Here is a 14,786-nt window from a genome sequence, read left to right on the forward strand (position 1 = left end):
TTGAACTCATGAAGATCGAAAATGAAGTAATGCTGCATTCAACTTAACTCGGAAGTTGGAACTCAGCTTGAGTCAGCTTGAAATGATGTAATTTTCATTATGTAATTATGAAATTATTTAACATTCGAGCTACAAAGTGAGAAAAAAATGTGGACGCCTCCATGTTCATCTTTTGTTAGCAAACAAGCTAGCCAGCTAACTGTGCTGAGTGATGTATATTTTTCTCCTCAATGCAGTGAACTGTAGAGTCCATGTTATAGATTCAACAAGTGAATACATCTGTGTGTTGATTGATCTAAAACAAATCCTTATATATACAGTATAACTCATTTAAAGTGGAGAGGTGCTACCTTATTTACTGCTGATGCTATGAGCAGCCATGTTGATTTGATGTCACTTGCTGAACTCAGGGTTGGTGTCATGAGTTCTGGTAGCGTGAGTTTTCCAGGAGGTGTTTTCTTTGTTTTTTTCCTATTTGGAGGTCATATTCTGAGTTCAGACTTCCCTCTTAGGGGCCATGGTGGCTTAGTGGTTAGCACCGTTGCCTCGCCCCTCTGGGGTTTTAGAGTTGGACTCCTGCCTCTGCCCTGTGTGTGGGGTTTGCATGTTCTCCCTGTGCTTTGGGGGTTTCCTCTGGGTACTCTGGTTTCTTCCCCCCGTCCAAAGACATGTGTTGTAGGCTGACTGGCATTTCCAAATTGTGTGTGTGTGTGATTGTGCCCCGCGATGAGTTGGCACCCCGTCCAGGGTGTCCCCTGCCTTGTTACCCGAGTCCCCAGGCTGTAGAATAAGGGGTACAGAAAATAGATGAACTTCCCCCTTCTGAGTTTGAGCACAGCATAAGGCCTCGTTTACAAACACCATTGACTGAAAAATTATTAATAATAAAAATATGATTTGCGTGAATGCTTATAAACGGAATTCAACACCTGCCCTTAGACGTCTGATTGGAGTTTGACGTAAATGTTTTTTTTTTTTTATTGTTGAGAGAAATGTCTACTTTTTGCTGTACTAATCACACATGCTGTAAATTGTGATAGGTTGAAAATCACTGGAGTATCCCGTTAATAGCTGCCACACTTGGTCTCAGGGCGATAACCACATCGTTTTACACTTCCAACACTTTTTCCGCTCTCTGTGTGAGACTGATATAGGGCACTGATACGACTGACAGCTGCTTGGATTAATCAGCAAACGAGGGGGGGAAGCATGTTGAGACCCAGCATGACTCATTGTGAAGAAAAGGAAAGGAAAAAAGAGAAAGAAACGTGTGCTCATGCATATTTAAGAATGCACATGTGTATCAGTGTGTTTGTCTACTACCAGAAGATAGTGGTGGAAAATGTAAATAACATTTTATAGCATAATATATTGAACCACTTGACAAGAATTTGGACAAGAAGAAGTGTGTTGACATGCACTGGCTGTGAACGCAATGCACTTCCTGTTCGGTGATGTCACTGAGCAGGGCGGAGCTTTTCTTTTTATGGTTTATTTGCTCAGCAGCTCACTTCCTCAGTAGCTGCCATTGCAAGGAGGAGGGTGCTTGTATAAGTGTGTGTGTATGTGTGTGTGTGAGAGAGAGAGAGAGAGAGAGAGAGAGAGACAGGGAGAGAGTGTGCACTCAAAGACACACACACACACACTAGTGCAAGGTTGAAGCTGCTGGATATCAGTGTACGGGCTCCACAAGCCCACGAGCTCACCAGCATGGACCAGGATCTGGCGAGCAAAAGGCTCCACTCGAGGTAGGACATGAAATGACGGGGGATGGGTGGATGGACGGAGGAGGTAAAGAACGACGAGGTCTAAAGAACAGAGAGAAACAGATGGAGGGGGTCGATGAAGAATGGTCTGGGTGGGGAAGAGAAGCTCACTGAGGAGATTAAGCGTCTCACAGAGTCCTACAGCTGTGCAGAGAAAAGCAAAGGCACAGTTAAAGGACACGTGCTTCAAAAAAATCTGGAATTTGTATAAGCAGTGGTCTGAGTGCTCGCTGTTTTTTCCCTCATGCTTTTTCTTTTTGCATACGTGTCGTTCAGCTGAGCTGCTTCAGCACTGCCTCACTGTATCATGTCCTCGTGTAGCTATTTCCTCCTTGCCTCTTGTCTTCTTCCTGGCAGCCAGGTGTGGTGAAAGAATTTCAGTTGCGAAAGCTCCTGGCTTTCTGTCTTTACAGTGCTTTTTCTGAAAAATACAGTCCTTGGCTCTCATTGGTCAGACTGCCATTTGTTTTTTGCAACATGGTTTGCAAAATTCATTCTATAAGCACTATTCAGTTTCTATAAAAAGTTACGAAGGCTAAGGTTAGGATTTAAGGGCGGGATTAGTGATGAAAGTTGAAAAAGTTCAACGTTCTCAGGTTCTTGGGAAATTAGGTTTGTTGTCACGCTACCAGAAGTTAATAGTGGAAGATATAAATAACATTTCATAACATTAGAAAGTTGCGGTATAGAAGGAAATTTTGAATTTTGTTGCTGTTTCTCAGTTGATGTTTGACATTGAGTTGGTCTTACAGCTAAACAGCAAGTGACTGGATTAGCATGTTAGCTGTATTGGGTTTGGTAATGCAGCTAACACGCTATCCCCAAAACACTTTCTCCAGGAAATCAGGTGAATGTTAATGAATTGTTTGAATAAATGGTTAAATCCATAAATCATTCAGATAAACCCTTATACTTTATAGTATAGGCTACCTTTTTTATGACGGAAAATGAAACTATGTTGTGTTAATGTTAAGATGATTTTCAGTTTGTTTCTTGTTGGATTGTTGGTGTTGCTTTTCTCTTAGCCAGTCTTGTTTCTTATGGATTTGATATTTAAGTTCAGTTTTTTTTTTGTAAAAATATACTTGTAATTTAGCTGACTATGTTATAAAGTTACCCATTTAAGTATAAATTGTAATATAAGCTGATACGAGTGAATCAAACGTTCCACAAAATAAAAAGATTGAATCACGTAAAACTACTGATTGTGTAAAAGTGAAAATTGGTGTGAGCTATTTATTTGCGTATGTTTCACAATTACGTTACAACAAAAACTGTAACATCACAGCCACGTTTTAAACAAACCAAAACTAAATGTGAGCTGCTTCCTGATTATTAGACGGTTTTGGAGGGAATTTGGATCGAAGGTGAGCTAGATCCCCAACTAACACTTTTAGTTTAGCAAACGTTTTTGGAACATTCCTGTTTTTAGAAAGTTTTGGTTCAAAAAATATTCAGTCTCTCAGGTTTTGAGAACTTTTCCTATAATGTTAGCAAATGTTATTACAAATTTGCTGCAACACTCCCAACTAACGTTATTGAAATGTTGAGTAAGTAAGCTCAGCTCTAACATTCCAAAAAATAATGTTCCTGCAATGTTTTAAAATCACGTTCTCTAATAAAGGTTTGCTTTACAATGTACAGTGTTACAAAACTGAATATTACATCAACAATGAAAAACTGTGGTAGCAAATTTGTAGATATGGTTACAAATGTTATATAAAAAACGTTTTCACAGCACACCGAGAACATGACAGATTGTGACTGACTAAAATTAACTTAAAATTATTAGCTAAATTTTTATTTGTTGGAATGCTAGCATTAAGGTTTCCATTATACAACTTTACATAACAGGTAAAGTTGTATGAACAACATTCTAATTACACAAGCTCTAATTATTTTTTGTAATGTTACTAGACGAACTTTCGTAGAATGTGCTGAATTGTAATAACGTTTTCATTTTCAAACTGAATCAGGCCCCAATAACACATTAAAATATGACTGAAATATGACTAAATGATCATATCTACTAAACGTAAGGTCCAAAGCAACCTGAGGCTTGGCTGTGTGATTATGGCGAATGAATCGTGACACAAAATAAGAAAAGTTGGCGTTGTTTTTCACATGTCTTCATATCCACATCATGAAGTGTGTATTGTACCAGCAGCTCTTATTCATGTCCCCTTTCAGGTCCTATAGGAGCTTTACTAATCCACATGAACAGGCCTTTTGTCTCGTGTATGTTTGGCTTTTATCTCAGGCCTTCACCATTTACATTTAGATTTATTCATCTGGCAGGCGCTTTTATCCACGTGGAAGACATGAAGCAGAATCCAAGCCACGGAGCTGAGCGAGCAGTTTAGGGGGAAATTTTTCAGCTTTAACGGGAAATCTCACGTGTATAACTAACTAAAATAGAAGTGGCTAAAAGTGGCAGAACTTCCATCCATCTTATTTTCAATTTTAGAACACGGATGAACTCATTTTGTGTATGACGTCCCCTCAGCACATTCTGGTTATTTTAGCTAGCTATATGTGACAACATTGACATCATTTTAATTAAATTAAAGTTAATTTACAATTAAATATATGTTTTTTTCCCCAGTTTTTGTGTTTGTAGAGTTAAGGCCTATAAACCATGGTAATAACTGTTAACTAATAACAGACAAGAATTACTAAATACAGGTTCTGGTCTTGCTATTCAGATACATTATGCAAGCTAACATGAGATACGTCTACTGCTAACCTTGCTAGCTAAGTTAATTGGATAACGTTAGCTATACTGGTAATTTAGCATTAGCGGTAAATGTTGCAGCTGATACTAAAACTGTTAAAGGTTATATTTGAAATTTAACAAACAATTTACTTCATTTAATTCATTAATTTTTTAATGTTAGCGCTACAGACAAAAGAAACATTAGCAGTTGCATAAGAAACTAGCATAAATCACAGACCAGTGTCATAATTATATCATAAACTATAATGTTTCAGAATCTTTATTTACAAACAGTTTTATTTATTCAAATGCAAAAAAAAAAAAACCACAACAACAACAAATGCTGTAATGAAAGACTGCACTGTGGAGACATTACCATGTGGGCGGCTTTGATAAAAGGGTGCCAAAAGATTTGAAACATCAGTTTTGGATACAAAGAGGGTCTTACTTAATTGTTAAGTAATTGTTTAGTAAATGATATGGTCATGCGCTGAAAATGATAAATGGTCATGATATAAGAGAGGAATGGAAAGGAAAGGAGTGGGAAGTGCTTTTAGGTTGCTGAGGAGAAAAAGAACGAAAACAAAGGAGAAAAAAAACATTTTCAGAGTTTCTCTCTGGTTTCCTTGACAACTGGACTTCATTGCCTTCATTTAGGTTTGGATAAAAGCTCTGAACGCCTCACTGTAACTCGACACAGCAGAAAGCAGACTAAATATCACTGATTCAGCCTTTAATAACGATTTATATAAACGTGTTTTAAAAAAATATATGCAGAAACGTCTACATGACATCACTTTATAGCAATAACGAGCTCCACAATTCGTTTTTCTTCCTGTTACAGCTTTCTGATTTCTTTTTTTTCTATAGAAGCTATAAAAATTGCATATAGAATGCATCCATGTAGTGCATCACTGTCCCCTAACACATCCAGTGAGCAGAACCTGTTGCTCTTCATGATATCTGACTGATGAAAACACCGGTGCGAAACTGTTTTACAGGTTTAAAAAAAAAAAACACACACACACCACTGTCCCTCACTCCCATTGGTAGTTACCAAATGACTTTGCTTCTCATTTTGCATAAAGTTAAACTTTGCTCAACTTTGTTGTATCAATTAGTACGCATGAACTCGGTTATGTTGAAGGTCTTTTGTGTCTGATGTCTCCTTATCTTAGCTAGCTAGCACGTAACAACCCTCAACATCTGCATTTTAGTTCAGTTAAAGTGAATTTACTGTTACTGTTAGCTAGTAATTTGAGTTGTTGTCTTAAGAAGTATCCCAGAATAATCCTGGCATAAACAAGGATTATTAAATCCATTTGCTCTGTTCTCTGATACAATGAGCCATGCAGCCAGCCAATTTGCCAATTCCTCTAATTCAGTTAAGGTTGTTTTTGAATTTGAATTATTTAATTGATAGTATTTGAATACTAGGAATATTAAGGAGCCTATCATTTTATGGCACAGATTTAGTTTGGATTTTGGTTAATTTAGACAACGTGAATACTCCTTGGTTGAAATATGATGTAACCATGTAACATGAAGCATTTTGTTTGTGAATTGTGCAAGTTATATTAACCATTGGTCAACTTTTATTATTCATCGAGACCCCAAATCTGAAGCTGTTCTCAAACCAAACTGTCAACAAAACTGCGTTTTTAAAAAGCCGCAGTGATGCATTTGGCCAAGCGAGACCGCGGGCCTGTTATTATGCCGTAATTGTTTCTGTCCTCGCTAATTATCCGTGTGTACTGTGCTCTCCATGGTGGGATGACCACAGGCATGTCTCTTCTCCTGCCAGTGAGGCCACCAGAACGGTCAAATCCCAGTGCCAGTCCTGGACGATGGAGTTCAGCCCAGTTTTTGTGGTTTGTTCTGTACCACTGACTGAACCTGAAATTTACTGGTGTGTTCAGGTCTTTGAGCAGTCACTGAACTGTGCCAGACCTTGAACTTTCCTCATGCGAATCTGTCTAAAATGGTGCAAAGGACCTGGTCTCACTAATATTTAAACCGAAGCATTTTCTCCGTCTCCATTTTCACAGCACAGCACAGGTGTCTCAGGTGATCTTTGATGCAGAGGAGTAGCTAAAGCATCGGCAATTATTTGGAGTCCCAACGGCGGTTAAATGGTTAAATCCACAAAGTGCACGTAAACCATTTCTAAAGATGTTATCATGTCTATAGAATTCAAATGAAGAGGATGTACCTATCAGGAAGTTAAGAGAGAAAGAGGAACTGAGAGGGAAGTAACAATAAATGAAGCCAAAAAAAAAAAAGAAAAAAAAGAATGTAATGTTAGCTCAAATTAGTTTTTGGAAAACAAACAGCTGAAAGGATTGGTGCTCGGTTTGGGGAATAATATCAGTAATGTAGCTTGGTAGAATCTATTGGTTTTTTTTTTTCAGCAGTTAGCTTGAGTATACACAGCATTTATCGAAACATAGCAGTTACTATAGAAACGATAATGTTGTAGATCCTTTTAAGAAAGCTAACAACCATTAATTATGTAAAGAACCCTTTAGAGAACCACTTTTTTAAGTGCACGTAATGCTGTATATACTCGATCTAGCAAGACAATTTGGGAAAAACAATAGATTGTGTAAAAAAGAACAATCCGAAAATGTTTGACATCATTCCCCAAACCAACAGGAGTTCTTCTAGCTGTCTGCTTTCTAAAAATAGACTTGAGAGACTGCACAATGCACTCAATTGACCTTTGTGGTTGATTTACTACCGTGACTTGTAATTCCCGCAGTTTCCTTCTCGTTTATCATTTGATCGATTGCCATTCGTGCTGTTGAGATGTTTACAAGAGTTACCTCAGTATTACATAATCCTGATTTAAGAGGCCGAAGTTCATTCAGTTAATCAGAATCACGACTGAAACGTTTAAACTGGAGTTATGGTGGATGTATTACTGCTAGAATTCACTTTGGAAAATGAGACCTGGTTTTCATCCATACTTCTCCTCTAGTCTCCACTGGCTTTCTGCTATGCGAACAGATTTATTTTATTTGGCCGCTCTGGCCGTATTCTTGGCTTTGATTGCGTCTAGACCGAGCTACACTTATCCAGCAACGTGCAGCGCTCCAGTTAGATCTGTTTTCATATTTACCTGATTGAATCTGTGAGATTAGACACCCTTTCATCATGTATTCAGGATTAATGAGCACATGAATGTGTTTTTTTCCCTAAAGGGATAAAGATCCGTTAACTCTTTTGAAGTGCTTAGAATTCCAGACTGAGTTATGCTATCTTTTGCTCTACACTTTAGTTTTCTTTCAGGTGTCTCTCTGGAGAAACCATTAAGTGTTCCTTGTAGAACGATAAAACACACTGTTTCCCTATCAGAAAGGGTTGCAGTTGCTATTCTCCAGCTGAATGACTTTACAACTGGCTAATGATACAAATTCCACAAGTATAAATCATCTGAATATCATCTATCATTCGCCAGCTTTTCATCAAATCAGAGAACGAGTTGTACTACGTTATCACCTCAGGACTCTCAGCTAATTGGACAGCTATGCTGTAATCCTGCTGCTTCCCAGATATCATTAACGTTAAGTCTGGATGACTCAAAATCACGTAGAGCAGCTGTGGCTTTTCACATGTGTAATGATCAGCTCACCTCAAAACACCTCCTGGAAGTAAATGGCGTTGATTTAAACCTTACACTCAAGAACACTTTGTTAAAGATTCATTGAGGTCTTGACCTTCTGCTGAAATAAGCGATAAAGGTTTCTGACCTGCTGTGAGGAAGCTCATCATCACAGCGAGTCGCTAAACTGCCTCACATTTGCTTCTAATGCTCAGATCAAACGGAGTGAATGTCAAGAAAAGTGCAGCCTTTCTGTGATCCGGAGAGAGGGACGGAGACGGCGATTTAAAGAGTGGAGCGTGTGTTAGCATGGGCTGTGATCTGCTAATCCTCTTGCAGGAGGCAGTATGTCCACCAGGAAAGAAGCGACTTCAAGAAGACGACTCTAGAGCGCTGCACTGTATCTTATCTGTTTTTCTTAAGAATTTGACTAATAAAAGGTGTGATAACTTTGATTAGATGGTTAAAGAGGGGAAAGCTGAACCTGAGGAACTGACAGAAGCTTCAGATATTGCATCTGAGGTCCTGATTTACAAAAATGTACTTATTATGAGGGTAGGCAGTGGGCGTGTTTCAGTGATTTACAATAAATAATTGTGTAAATGAAGCCACATGTACTGTTGGGAAAGAGAAAAACGTTTGTGATTTTTTGTGTTTTTTGCTTTCAGATATCAAAAAGAGTACAATTGAAATTTACATTTGTAAACGTCAATTAGAACGGCAATTAAAGGTGGTGAGATGCGTGAAAAACTTAAAAAAATGACATTCATTCAAAATAAGTGTAGGCATCGGTGTGTTTTGTTCATAAGATAAGTATAAATAAAAAACTTTTCACATGCTCTAAATGTATCATGGTAAAGTCATAATTTTAAGAAATGTACTAATTGAGATGCTAAGACATAATTTCGAGAAATTAAAATAAAATAAAAACAGGTTTATGCAAATTTAATATTGCTGTTCGGTTGTATTGATTTACGCACATATTTTTAGTTCCCAAAGAGACGTTTATAAATTGTATAAACACTCCAGATTGCATATTCATTAAAGCTACAGGATGTCATTTTAAAATTTTGCCCTCTCTGGTAGAAAAATGCTATTGTAAGCTACTTGCGTAAGAATATTTTGCTAGCTAAAACAAAGACCACAAAATTACACGGTAAGAGAGGGAGAGCAGACACCCCAGATGACAAACTCTAGCCTGATAAAACACAAAAGTACATAGAAACACACAAAAACCTGTCACCAGCTGGCTATCATGAGTTCACTAGCAACTGGGTAATGATATAAATTCCCATCAACTACCATTTGTTAGCTTTTCATCAGATTAGAGAACAATAAAGGACTAAAAATCCATCAGTCATGACTTCTTTTTGCTCTTTTGGTGTAATATCTGATGCTCACTCTCTCTCACTGTTTACTTTGTTTAATCTTTCACTCTCTCTCTCCTGATTGGCTGTGACTCCTAGTCAGACTTCTTTTGTGCCGTGATGTAATTTGACTGTGAATTATTATTGCAATCATTTCAGGGCAACCCACAGCAGCTCAGAAATATCAGATTACACGAGATCTTTTCTCCCCTGTCTCAGTAATCATGTTTTTTATTTAAAGAAAAAAAATCCTTTGCCTGTATTAGCACAAACACATAAAACGGATAAGACATGCTAATTCACTGTTCATATGAAAGTCACAACCCTTTGTAGACCCTGTTATTAAATCATGGCCTGAGAATTCATCAGATTTCCTCTCATCTAACATCAGTCAACATCCACGGGTCTCCTGGTGAACAAATCAAACGAAGAACACTCTCTGCAGCCAACCATTAAATCTCCAACACGATGTCCTCTGAGTCTCAACCTTTGTTAATGATTTAGTGTCTTAAATAACCTTCTGTAGGAACCAAGTAATCAGTAGCAGACCCTGTCGGCAAGCCGTCGTATTCATCTACGAGATGGAGGTGGAGGGACATGCAGCAAGGACAAAATATTCGACAGTGATTGGTGTTGTTTGCACAGCCAGCCAGGTTTGCTTCAGGACTCTGTAGGAAATTCAGATTGACTGATGGTCGACGTTAAAGAGAATCACAATCCAGAAAGTCTCAAGTGTGAGCGTGCTTTATAGAGCGCTCACTCATTTGCTGCTGCGTGAAATGGAAATGAACGACAGAAGGGTTGCCGTGGGGTTGCACCTTGTATCCTGCTCTTCTCCTTGGACCTACAAGTCCTTAACTGAATATCTGTCAGGATCAGCAGGTGCCGGATTAGCCGAGTGTCCAAAGCTCCGGTGTCCTTAGAGCAGTGGCGGTGCACTGGGGAATTAGAGCAGATTGTCTCTCTCTCTCTCTCTCTCTCTCTCTCTCTGGCAGGAGGAAGGATGGTGTCAGACTTTCGTCATTCGTCGTCACTCGGAGCGTTGCCTTCAGACCGATCGGTTGGTTTCGATAGAGACTGAGATTGGATTCTAAGCGAGTTGGACTTGGATTCTAAGCGAGTTCACTCCAAAGAGATTTGGATCTTTGAAAACATCACAGATGGGTCTTGCGTTGGATTGGATAGATTGATTGGATAAAGATATCCTCTTTCCATGCTCTCAAACCAGATTTTTTATGGAAATTCTCAATTTTTTGCTCACTACAAACTTTAAAGAGTGATGGTAAAACCCTGGCAGCAGATCTCCTTCTTTTAGAATCTCCATTTGTCTAAAACGTCTAATTTGATGACTAATATCTCCAAGACTTGGTTCATCAGCTCACGGTCTTCAGATTTTGCTGCAAAACTCAGTTGTGATCTTTAAGCCCTTGTGGATGACATCCACTAAACCCCAAAACCTCTAAACAAGCATTGTTTTTGGTGGTTTCTTTACAAGTCACTGTGACCTTATCCTCTGCAATCATTAAGCCCTCGGACAAGATCCTGGACGATCCCATCATGTCTGCTGAAGCTTGTCCCCTCAGTGGGGCTCAGATCGCTTTGTGTAGACTCGTCCATCGTGGACCGAGACCTCAGGTCACGCTGAAACCTCTGCGAACAGAGTTGGAGCTGTACGTGGAAAAAACTAGGGCTAAACAGAAACAAAGGTACGAGTAAGACTTGTCTAGGTGGTGTGTTCCAAATTAACCGTCCAGCTTCATTTACTTGTTGATTATATATATTTGTTATCACTTTTATTACCAATGTAGATGCAGATGAATCCCTAAAAGCTGTCCTGTTCCTAAGGCATTGTAATTAGAATACACTTTTGATGATCAGATCATAATCCGATAGAGTTTGTGTGATCAGATCATCTTGAACTGCTGCAGATGTTCTCTAATTTGCATCATACATTCAGATCTCGGATTTGGATTTGGTGGAATTATAGAGTTTTTTGGTCCCGAAACCAAAATAATAATCTCAGATATACAATATAAGTGTTCCTGTCTACTAAATAAGCTTTTTAATCAATTATGTTAATTTTGAAAAGTACTGGAGACAGGAATGATGACAGGGCAAATTAAAAAATGCAAACATGCCTGATTAATGAGGAACCAGGTCAGTCAGTTTCCAGGCAATGCTGCATTGCTAGCATATTGTTAGTTAGCTAATTTGGATATTTTGCATATCACGCAGGGCATCTAGAACACATGCAGCATGCACACGAATACAAGTAAAATATAAAGCTAAACACAAGGGTGAGATCAGATTGTATCATTTATTGATATATTTATTTATATAAAAAACTATTAGTCATGGCTTCTGATTGGCTGGAATGAGAACCGGCAGATACACTCTCTGTGTGTGGAGAATATTGAGATCTCTGCTTTAGAGGGACAACTGAAGATCCCAGAAGAGCTCAAAATGGTTGTAGGTGCAGTTTCCCAAAACAGATTGTACAGTTTACATCATCTAAGCTGATGAAAGAAAGAGAGAGAGCGGGAGAGAGAGAATCCAATGTTATACTCACTCGACCATTTAGTTTTGATCTTTGTGCTGCGACGCTTTTACAGACTCTTGGCCTTGATCGTAATTTTTATGATATAATTATAATTTTTTAAAAATGTTTTTTTAGACAGAATGAGCTGAGCTAAGCTGTATACGTCTTGTGTCATTGTGTTGAAGTGAGCATTAGTTATGTCCGTAGGTGAGGACTGTAAATTGTATAACACTTATCAAATGCTGAAATGATATGAAAAGTAGTATTTTTGTTAATTTTACACACTGTCTCAGGATACAGGAGATCTGCCTGTTCTGCGACAGTGGTCATGTGATTTTGCGCCTTGCCAGAATTCTTTAGAGTAACAACTGGAAATGGAGTTCATTTTGTTCTACTGCAGTGTTGTTGAATTCTCGTTTCAGTCAGAAGGTGCTGATCTTTAATCATTTTCTATAACAGCTGCAAATCAAAAGTTTGTATTACGTGGTAATACGTCATAATTTCTATAGCAACTGCTCATTCACAGGGACTTGTACAGTGGATGCTCCACTTTATAAACATATATTTTTTTTTAAATTGTTGATATGGTGAAGTTTTCTGTTTTATGGAAGGAGTCTCCAGTGTCAGCGCTTTGTAACAGTCGGAGGTAAAGCTGTAACTTTTCTGACATCTTGAAAAACAACCTCTTTTTTTCCCCCTCTGCTCAGGATGGAGGCGTCCTGTCTGGAGTTGGCTCTAGAAGGTGAGCGTCTGTGCAAAGCCGGAGACTTTAAAGGTGGAACAGCGTTCTTCGAGGCCGCGGTTCAGGTAGGAACCGAGGATCTGAAGACCCTCAGTGCCATTTACAGCCAGCTGGGCAATGCCTACTTCTACCTCAAGGAGTACGGCAAAGCTCTGGAGTATCACCGGCACGACCTCACGCTCGCCAGGTAAATACACCGGAGACAGAATTAATGGAGTACTTTTGTGTTTTTCAACCTAATTTCTATCCACTGTATCTTTAGCGCATGTTTGATGAATATAAAAATGTGTTTCTGTTATGAGAAATGAACAGAAAAATGTTCACTCTGAACTTACTTCTAATGTAAGTCTAAGGGCAGTGTGAGGATGAGACAGACGTGAGAGACAATCTGACCAAATATGATTTTATGGAGTTTTATAACACTGAAGTCATGCAGAAAAAGATGTCCCGTTTACTTTACACTGTCTAAAAGGTTTTTTTTGTATCCATGCACCCTCATATCAAAACTGGGGCACTTGCGTGTTTATGTTGTGATTTAGAAATTCTCAAGTTGAAACCATTCTTCCATAACATGGCTGCTAAAAAAGTGCTTCTCTTTGCATCTTTACTCGTATCCATGCGCATGTGTGTTGTTGTTGTTCTGAAAACTCCACCCACACAACTCATTCCTCCCTGTGAAAAAGTAGTCCCATCACTGAAAGAAAGAAAAACGCAAATATAAAGCGAAGTTTAATTGAGTGAAGAATTCATTACAGTGAAATGTATGCAAAGCTTGTATTTTTTATAAGTTCTGCTTTTGCCCTTAGACTTCTAGTATACATGTGTTTGAATATAAGTAAACAGATTTTTATAAGAAAAAAATCTTTCTCAAATTTTTAAAAAAAGTGTCTGTGGTAATTACATATATGCTACAGATTTAGTGAGTCAACATTAGGTTGAAAAATCGTATGATGGATTTGCATTAATGTTATTTGCATTACATGTGCTTTTGAGAGACAATATTTGTTTTCTACATACATTTAAGGTTGTTTTTTTTTCTTATTTTAGCAGTTTAGTCCATTTCTATGGTGTCCTCTTTGGCCAGCATATTGAAGGGTGCCAATAATTGTTGAGTTCTTTGTAAATACTAGCTTATAAAGGGTGTCATTGTTAATTTAATTAACACCATCTGTTTTGCGAGTAGAGGTGTCAGTAACCAGTCACATTTGGAGAAACAGGTGACTGTGACAGTGCTGTGTGTCTGCAGGACGATCGGAGACAGAATAGGGGAAGCGAAGGCGAGTGGGAACCTGGGGAACACTCTGAAGGTACTCGGACGCTACGACGAGGCGGTCGTGTGCTGCCAGAGACATCTGGACATCTCGCAAGAGCAAGGAGACAAGGTAGGAAACCCATAACGCACACACAACAATCTAAACAAAATAACAACAACAAAAAAACTGAAAAAAAAAAACCCCCTACTCTTACATCGATTGTGTGCAGATCTAATCTAATAAAATAGTCAGTTAACAAAAACTTATTAAGTTACACAATTTATAAAATCTCTGTACTTGTTGAATTAGGGATTTCAAAATATTTATATTTTAAAATATAAAAGTATATTTATATATTAATTAAAATTTATTTTTACTATTTTTTAATTTATTTAAATAGTGATTTCAAAATATTTTTAATTAGTTTATTTTTTAATTAAAAAAGTAACAAAAGTTACAAAATCACTGCACTTTTTGGGTATTGTTATTATTAAAATAGGTACTTTCAGTTGTTGAATTTTATTATTTGTTTTTATAATATTATATGTTTTAATTACAATATTAAAAGATTACAAAAGTTACAATAACTGCATTTTTTGTAGTATTATTTAAATGTAATCATCTTTCAGTTGTTGGATTAGGGACTTTTTTATTTTATTTTTTATTACAAAATAAGTTACAAAAGTTACAGAAATAATTGTGAAAAGTTTTTTTGGTTGTTTTGGTTATTTTTGTACATATGAGTGGCTCTTCAGCTTTTGTTGTTGCACTTTCCTTTGTTTCGTGTGATGAAGTTGAG

At 37.8% G+C, this 14,786-nt stretch overlaps 1 protein-coding gene across 3 annotated transcripts in view; it reads left to right on the plus strand.

Moving 5' to 3' along the window:
- Window positions 1–1,527: 1,527 nt before the first annotated feature.
- gpsm1b (G protein signaling modulator 1b) overlaps window positions 1,528–14,786 on the plus strand; it is a 40,361-nt gene continuing 27,102 nt past the window's right edge. For all 3 annotated transcript variants that reach the window (XR_008301099.1, XR_008301100.1, XM_026921579.3), the window contains exons 1-3: window positions 1,528–1,748; window positions 12,700–12,921; window positions 13,981–14,116. Coding sequence is in view for 1 of the 3 variants with exons in the window: in XM_026921579.3 (XP_026777380.1) it covers window positions 1,711–1,748; window positions 12,700–12,921; window positions 13,981–14,116 (396 nt within the window). In the remaining 2 variants the exon portion in view is untranslated. The remainder of the gene's footprint in view (window positions 1,749–12,699; window positions 12,922–13,980; window positions 14,117–14,786) is intronic.

The sequence above is a fragment of the Pangasianodon hypophthalmus genome, chromosome 27 (assembly GCF_027358585.1).
Source record: "Pangasianodon hypophthalmus isolate fPanHyp1 chromosome 27, fPanHyp1.pri, whole genome shotgun sequence".
NCBI classification, from domain to species: Eukaryota; Metazoa; Chordata; class Actinopteri; order Siluriformes; family Pangasiidae; genus Pangasianodon; species Pangasianodon hypophthalmus.